General features: G+C 42.1%; 1 protein-coding gene across 2 annotated transcripts; it reads right to left on the bottom strand.

Moving 5' to 3' along the window:
- Positions 1 to 493: 493 nt before the first annotated feature.
- Positions 494 to 7833, bottom strand: LOC121874918 (glycine-rich cell wall structural protein-like). 2 transcript variants are annotated; one of them, XM_042379265.1, is made up of 6 exons: positions 7781 to 7833; positions 5685 to 5817; positions 5242 to 5558; positions 4315 to 4489; positions 1408 to 1510; positions 494 to 818 (listed from the first exon to the last, which is right to left on the bottom strand). In XM_042379265.1, the coding sequence occupies exons 2-6, from the start codon at positions 5815 to 5817 to the stop codon at positions 659 to 661; spliced, it is 888 nt and encodes a 295-aa protein (XP_042235199.1). In that variant the 5' UTR covers positions 7781 to 7833; the 3' UTR covers positions 494 to 658. The 2 variants fall into 2 exon arrangements, with proteins under 2 accessions (XP_042235199.1, XP_042235198.1); XM_042379264.1 differs by having other exon boundaries at positions 5242 to 5817.
- Positions 7834 to 8823: the final 990 nt, after the last annotated feature.

Here is an 8823-nt window from a genome sequence, read left to right as displayed (position 1 = left end):
TACTTAAGCAATAGATATTTTTTCAGAGATGATTTAAAGGAAGGGAGCAAGCTCATCTCACTAAAATAGGGGCATTGAAGCTTAAAGAAAAGCCTGTTTTTTGGTGAGTGAGTGAAGCTAGTGCCAAGCACTTAATTCTGCCAATCCTTCGACTCCATCCCCCTACTATTCCTGATGTAGGTTTTGGAAAGGAACGACCCCTGAAACCGAGTCAGGTACGCCGTAGCATGGCGCAGTCATTAATGGGCCCTTCTGCTCAGGTACCCATTCTCTCAAGTTTCCCGTTTTCTTCAACTGCTAGTTGTAGCCTAGTTTAGTCTAGTTGCGTTAAAATTTGGCCCTGTCACCCCCTAGGTTCCCACCTATGGTGATATCTTCGCTCACTCACCAAAAATAGGCTTTTCTTTAAGCTTCAAAGTCCCTAATATATATATTGGGTGTGTGAGTGTGTGTGTATTCTTTTCAGGGGACCAACTCAATGGAAACAACAACATGAAATTTTAGTTTAGTTTATATACCACCATACAGGTGTACTTGAGAACTATCTGAAGTAGAGAAGAATAAGTGCTGTGGGTGGGCCTTCGAACATATACCCTGTGCAGTATATATAGGAGACGACAGTGCTCAAATTAAGCCTCCAAGGAATAGTGTGTTACATCTACGAGTGGCTGTAGATCCTAGGACGCTCACAGATGATGGGCTTCTGGTGGTGGCAAGCAATGTCGTGCCAGGTGACGCCGTCCTGATAGAAGTGGTTGAGAACGGCCAGACACTTCTCGTTATGGTTCTCACGGTTGTCGGGTTGTGGCAGTCCAGTGCTGTGAAGAAAGAAGGTGGTAAAGTGGTGATGGAGGGTGGCATTGTGTGGTGAAGATAGGGAAATATAGAGAAAAGAGTATAGAGAGGGAGGGATAGGGAATGGTTAGAGAGAGGGGGAGCGAAAGAACACTGTAAGAGCAGAGGATACAAAAAACCGAAGAGAGAAAAGGGATTTTCTTTCTATACTTATCATTATTTTTTGTTATTACTTACCTTTTGGCATAAAATCTATTTCACTAAGCTAAGGCAAACGAAAACAGAGAACGTATTCCAGTGTAACAATTGTTTACGACTCATGGAAGGAAGACCAACACTTAAGAGTAACTAGAGGAATTTAGTTCCAGATGATTACAAGCTGAAGGAAGAACTATTATGATACTTTAAGCCAAGCTTAAAATATTTCTAAAGTCTCATAAATCTTGTACGAACTTTGAGCAATAAAGAAAAAAATATTGATACGAGATCAGGGAATCACCAACCATTTTGAAGGCTGAAACTCTTTTTAAAGAACCCTCAAGTACAAGTTAAACATTCTTGGACACCTGGGAAAGAATATTTATAAGAGTAGAGTAGTGATCTAAGACTTACGCTCCAGTGTAGGACCAGTTAAGATCACGGAATTCGTTCCCAGAGGGCCACCTCCATCCATACTCACTCAGGTATCCACCCGTCCAGATGTACTTCAGTTTGTCTGTAAAGAAAATAAATATATTCATATTCACACATAACTGCCGGAAAGTTCAGATTTGGGGGGATTTTTATCTACAAATTTGAAATTTTCTTTGGTGTATAGAATTTTTATTTATTACAGTATTGATATTACTGTGACCGTTGGCGTGACCAACTTTTAAAGGCATAAATTCACCCCGATCTCAGATTTCTCTTTTTTTTTTTTGAGACTTAACGTTGATCTCTGAGACCCTTCACGTTCAACCTACTTTAACAAAAGATACTAATGGGAGTGTGTCCTGTATGCAAACTCAGACTGGCCATTGTGCCTTTGTGCCATGGGACATGAGCCCCAACAGGCAATCATTGTGGGCCCTACCTTCCTCCCCTTTATAAAATATTCGTTAGACATTCAGATACTACCATGATATCTACAGTAAATTCTAACTACTCTGAGCCAACGGCACGTGCATAAGGAAATGGGTCAGGGATGTTATTACCGCGGTCTCTTTTCTCCATTAACTAATGGTATCGTGGTAGATGGCACAGTTGACAGGTCAGGAAACGTCAGTTGGGTGAGTGAGTCTTCTCAAAAAATAATAAACCTGGTGACACATGCATAGTTCATAGATGACTATCTGTGCTAATGGGGTGGAATGGGCTCCAACTATCAGTATACTACTATTACTACTACTACTACCACTTTGCTGTCACTCGGAGTCGAGTATTACGATCATCCAGCTATGATAAAATGAAATGAGTTAGCATGGATGTCACCTTCATTGGTGAGCTCTGAGGTGACTAAAGAGGCCGATACGGAACCGGCAGGGTCGTCCACAGATGTTGCACTTGTGAGGGGCTACATCTAGTGTGGGAGGGGCGGCGGCAGCGTCTTTCCGGCGTTGGCACTTGTCTGCCTCTGTATGCAGGCGGGCTAACTAGAAAGTATTGACACCTTTTCGTGTGGTGCTTCTCCAAGCGTTACGGTGTGGAGTAATCGTCTCCCAGGTGAGGAGGTCGATTAGGCACTTTTTCAGGTTTGTCTTAAGACTATACTTATACCTTTTCAGTTACCTGCCAGCATTACGTTCACAATTCATTAGGTGACTGTAAAGTAGCTGCTTTGGCAGTTTACTGTCATCCAAGCGAGTAACATGGCTAGTCCAAATTAGTTGTTCATGGATAAAGTTAGCCTCGATGCTCCTACAGTTGGTGTCAGCGAGAATACTGTCTTCCCAGCGAACTCAAGAGGTTGGAACATAGACTACGTTGGTGAAAGTTTTCAAGGGCCTTGAGATGCCTCCTGTATGTGACCTATGTCTCGCTGCCATATAGCAGGGTGGGGAGGACCACTGCTCGATATCCCCGCAACTTTGTAGATAATTTCAGCTACCCTACAGCTGAGGACACGGCTACAGAGTCTGACAAAGGCTTAAGATGCACATCTGATCCAATGTTGAACCTCTTCATCGATGTCCGTGGTGGTGGACAAGTGAGAGCCGAGATACTGAAAGTGGGTAGCATTAGAGAGGGTAGTACCGTTAAGCTGGATGGATGGTGGAGGTGTGGCTGAACCAGAGCCAGGCTGAAAGACAATCTGAGTCTTACGTACATTCACCTCAAAGCTGAAGTGTGCATATGCATCTGTGTAGGTGTTCAGGATCTCCTGTGGGTCGTATTCAGTGTGATCGACAAGGGTGAGGTCATCCGGCCGTCAAAAGACTGCCTACTACAGAAGACCCTCTTCCTCGTAGCTCTGGCCAGGGGCTTTAGGTCCTCCCAGCTCAAGGCACTCACGAGGTTCGACCACTGGACTTCTTTCACCCAAGGAGACTCTGCAGTGTCCCTGGCACCTTCTCCCATCTCCCTGGCGAAGAATGAACGTGAGAACCACAGGCTCCAGCCAGTAGCTGTTCCGGCATGGAAGGTGGAGGGCAAGCACCATCGACTCTACCCGGTCGGGACCCTCCGCCATGGCCGACAGCACCACCTCTTCGTTCATCCTCGGTTGGGGCACCCGATGTCAGTCAGAGGACTGGCAGACAGGTTGCGGCAGGTTAAAGTGGAGGCTGACTCTGGGAAGGCCCCACGTTCCTGCGACATAGGACCTTCATTGGCGATTCTGAGGACCCACGCCCTCTCACAGGTCCGGAAAGGAGGTCATTGAAAATCGGCCTCCTGCTTCATAGCAAGATACCTGTCTCACCAGTTGTCAGATGCACCTTGTGTGGCAATGGGTCTCACAGCTTGAGCATGCTAGTAAAAACAAATTAATGTTGCTTAATCAAGGAATAAATAAAATTAAAATGGTCCTCCGTGTGCTCACTGCTCCCCTTACATCCTATCACCCCCTTCCTTGTTGAATGTAGTAAGTACACTAGCAAGTTCATTTCACTATAATAGGGGATTTGAAGCTTGCTGAAAAATATAATTTTTGTGAGTGAGCGAAGCTAGTTCACACACTTAATTCCACCCTTCCTCTGGCTCCATCCTTCTGCTATTCCTAATGTAGGTTTTGGAAAGGAACGACCCTTGAAACATGGTCAGGTACGCCGTAGCACAGCATGGGCAGTAAGGAGCCTTCTGAGCAGGTACCCATTCTCACAAGTTTCCCGTTTTCTTCAACTGCTATTTGCAGCCTAGTTTAGTCTAGATGTGTTAAAATTTGGCCCTGTCACCTCCTAGGTTTCCACCTATAGTGATATCTTATGATGTCTAATAGCAAGTGTACTAGCTGTGCCCACTCACCAAAAATAGGCTTTTCAGCAAGCTTCAAAGTCCCTATTATAAGATGTCCTAGGGTTGTGTTTATGAGTGGTTACTCACGGTAGGTGATAATGGAGTTGATGAGCTCACTCTCATCGTAGTCCTCAATACTAACGCCCCTCCATTCTGGGCCGAGGTTACTGCAGTAGTAGAAGGCGTCCTGCCCCGTGTACTTGTTGGCTCCATCATGGACCCAGGAGAAATGGTAGTCGCTGTTGCCGTTGCTCAAGTCCACCTGCAAGAGATTAAGAAAGTTAAATATGAGAGAGTAAAATGTAGAATATTTGTAGTAATTTCTGTATTATCTCAGCATGAGACCGAGTTTCATATGTAATGTAGACCCGGAGAAGGGAGAGAGTAGCCTGTGGGGCATTTGCATCAGTTCTGAATAAAAGAATCGCAACAAGGTTTCTATGTTTGTTGGAAATGATTAGTAATTTGTTACTTTACAATCCCCGGAAAGGGATAAAAAAAAATTGAAGTAATGGTCACAATTCTAAATTTTTTGTACGCGAAATGAGGGTTCGATACCAGGCTACCAACAAGCAGGGAAATGTAAGAGCGTGAAAGCTTTGTATCGACTTTGCATTCTATAAAGCGAAAACAAACTAACTGGAAGACAGCCAAAAGAATTTACAAATATTTATACCAATTTTGTATTCTTTAAGGAGAGATAAGCGACTACCAAGAGAGTGATAGTTGTTGACCTAGCTACTCAAAGAAAGATATAAATGTTGCATCCTATTTCACTCTCTCTAAGTTCCTAATCAACGTACCAGCTGCTTGGCGTACCTTCTGGAGAATCAAAGTTGTGGAACGATTTTAACCCCCCCCCCAAAAAAAGAAACCCGGGCTCGATCTTTGCAAATGGAGAAAGAATGTTGGAGCATTTGTAGTAGTGGCAATAATAAAGCGACAAGCTGTGGCAATTTTAAGACAGTGTATGAACATCTCTCTCTCTCTCTCTCTCTCTCTCTCAGGACTTACTAGACCACCTACGATGCCTTGCGAGATGGAGGAGACTGGTAGACTACCGCCAATGGCCACACCAACACCATGGCCAACAGTTCCACTATGGACAACTCTTCTGTCACCGTAGCTTCCACCACCCACACCATGGACTATGGAACTACCACCATGGACGATACCTCCACCGCCATGATGACCTATACTTCCACCATGGATAACGCGTCCGCCTCCACCATGGCCTACAATTCCACCATGGATAACTCGTCCACCTCCACCATGGCCTACAATTCCACCATGGATAACTTGTCCACCTCCACCATGGCCTCCAATTCCACCATGGATAACTCGTCCACCTCCTCCATGGCCTCCAATTCCACCATGGATAACTCGTCCACCTCCACCATGGCCTACAATTCCACCATGGATAACTTGTCCACCTCCACCATGGCCTCCAATTCCACCATGGATGACGGGACCACTGGAGACGATACCCCCACCATGGGCCAGACCTCCACCATGGGCCAGACCTCCCCCATGTACTTTTTCAGCCGAGGTAACCACAGCCACCACTGTCAACACCAGCAACACCTTCATCTGCAATATGTAACACTGAATTAATTTTTTGCAACATACACAATAAAATTGACTTCTGCAACATACAACACAGAATCAACATTTAGTAGACAACATAAAATTAACATCTGCAACATTCAACAAATAGTCACCGACTGCAACATGCAAAAATAAGACAACATCTACATCGTACAACACAACAAAGAACTAACGTCTGCAACATAAAAAACTAAATTAGAATCTGCAACATACAGCACACTGAATCAACACCTGCAACATACGATACTAAACTAAAGCCTGTTCAAAGTATAAGTAAGCTTGTGTGATCATACTCTTTCAAAATATACAAACTTAACAATTATGTGTAACTCCTATTAGTAATGACACTAATAATCCTCTTCAACTATGTCAGTCAGTTCAAGAAAGTTTAAATTTAACTGAACGATTGATTACTGACTGACTGACTTACTGACTGGATATTTCACTGTCTGTTGTTCCTGTTCATCAGTAGTTGTCTGAGGCAGATTATTCAAAGTCTGGATCACAAGCAGTAAGGTTGTCTAACAGAGCGTGAAATATACTCATAATGTTAATTTAGCACAGACTAAACAATTAGGTTATATCTGATTTACATAATTTAGGAAGACATTACTTCGTCACTTTGAAATTAAGGAGGTGTACAGTACAGTCGCTTGTAATTTTTCCTAACACAGTGGTTCCCGTGTTTTGTGAGATGTGTCAACTCTGTGGAATTCTTATGTAGCCTCCTTAGTCTGGCTCCTATTGCGAGGTTCCTTACGGCCATTCCGGGAGTTTTAATACTATGTAAACAAACACGGAGTTGCCAAATCTCACAAAACGACCGAGTCACTGTATCAAGTATCTGTGCAGGCGAGTGTACAGTACATACCATTAAATCATAACTGCAGTAACCTCTTTCGAATATTGTACTGTTCTGTGCTTCTGTGACGGGCCTTTTATATATATATATATATGTATATATATATATATATATATATATATATATATATATATATATATATATATATATATATATATATATATATATATATATATATATATATATTATATATATATATATAATGGGTTTGTCTTAAGGGAATCTCAGACGTATGAGGAATCAGATATTTTGAAGACCACTCTCTTATCATAGTGCTACAAAGAAGTGAAGGAATAATATCATTGCAATGTTAGAGTATAATAAATTGTAAAATAAAAATTCTGATTGAAAATAAAATAAAGTTGTATGTCTACACATTGGTGATAATATTTCCTTTACTTTAATTTCCTGACGGACGTGTTTTATGGTGATATTTTCTTGTTCTTCAGTAATGGAGACATTCAAACGCTGGTATATTTATGTACAGTAACCAATAATACCACGATGCTAAACATCTATTAAAACTGTTATCAACGTTATGACTGTGTCTGATGATTCACTTCTGTTCTAAAATGTTCTTCAATGTTCTCCACTGAAAGGAACATCGTTTAAGTTAGAGGCAGTCGACACTAACCAGAGAGAAAACTACTCTCTATGTTTTAACTGGGTTCTTTCCTGCGGTATAACTTCATCTAACCGTTCAGTGTTCTTCTATGTATTGTATTACACTCAGGGAGTTGACGATGAAACAAAGTAGTTAACTCAATACCCACAACTGAGTTAACTCATTGCTCTTTAATGCTCTTATCTGCAGTGTTGTTCATTTAACCACAGTGAATAATTTTAAACAAAATAAATTAAGGTTTTCTTGATGTTCTCCACATAACCAAACTGAGAAATAAATAAGATTAATTTCAATTCTTATTCTTGTCAACTTGTTTCTGTTCAACTGTATAACAATTTTGTTCTATAATATAACGACATTTAGGGTTCTTTAAATGTTCTATTCTGACTCCTTGTCGCTTGTGTTCTGTTCAGCGGTACAACTTTGTATGTTCTATGGTACAAAGTTATTACTGTTACCTTTAAATGTTCTTTCCCAGTAAGGGTATCCCCAGCTCACCGTGGGCAGGGAACGAGTGGTAAACCCACAACTATGCCCCTCCTTTTAAATGAGAAATTGGGTTCAAGGTAAATTTTTTCTTCGTCCAATGGGTCATTGGAAGCTTGGGAGAGGAAGAAAGGGGAGGACGCAGAAAAAGGAGGAAGAAGTGAATGGAATAATATGGAAGCGAAAGAGGATATGGAAGCAGCAGTAGGAAGGAGAAAGAGGGAGATCAGAGATATAAAAAAGGAGACGATAATAATAATAATAATAATAATAATAATAATAATAATAATAATTATAATAATAATAATAATAATAATAATTATAATAATAATAATAATAATAATAATAATTATAATAATAATAATAAATTACCTGAGATCCAGACAGACGAACATACTGGTTAACTAAAGTGCAGGTTTTTGTGACGGTGTGAGACAGTTACATATGGATGCTTCTAAGGGTTACCAATAAAATAAGAGAAATTGATGCTAACAGAGGAAATAGTTAGATAGCAATATAGGAAAGGAATGGAAATTGCAGATGATGGAGAGCAAGAGTGGAAGGTGAGAGAAGGGATTGAGAGGAAGTACAGGTTCAAGTACGGAGAGGAGGGAAGGAGGTGTGGTGAGAGAAGGAGGTGTGGTGAGAGAAGGAGGTGTGGTGAGAGAAGGAGGTGTGGGAAGGAGGTGTGGTGAGAGAAGAGGTGTGGTGGTGAGAGAAGGAGGTGTGGAGAGAAGGAGGTGTGGTGAGAGAAGGAGGTGTGGTGAGAGAAGGAGGTGTGGTGAGAGAAGGAGGTGTGGTGAGAGGAGGAGGGTGAGAAGGAGGTGTGGTGAGAGAGGTGTGGTGAGAGAAGGAGGTGTGGTGAGAGGAGGTGTGGTGAGAGAAGGAGGTGTGGTGAGAGAAGGAGGGTGTGGTGGAGAGAAGGAGGTGTGGTGAGGGGAAGGAGGTGTGGTGTGTGGTGAGAGAGAGGAGTGTGGTGAGAAGGAGGTGTGGTGAGAGAAGGAGGTGTGGTGAG

Source organism: Homarus americanus, unplaced genomic scaffold (genome assembly GCF_018991925.1).
Source record: "Homarus americanus isolate GMGI-L3 unplaced genomic scaffold, GMGI_Hamer_2.0 scaffold56009, whole genome shotgun sequence".
NCBI lineage: Eukaryota > Metazoa > Arthropoda > Malacostraca > Decapoda > Nephropidae > Homarus > Homarus americanus.
The sequence above is the reverse complement of the archived record's forward strand: the minus strand, read 5'-3'. Positions and strand labels throughout refer to the sequence as shown.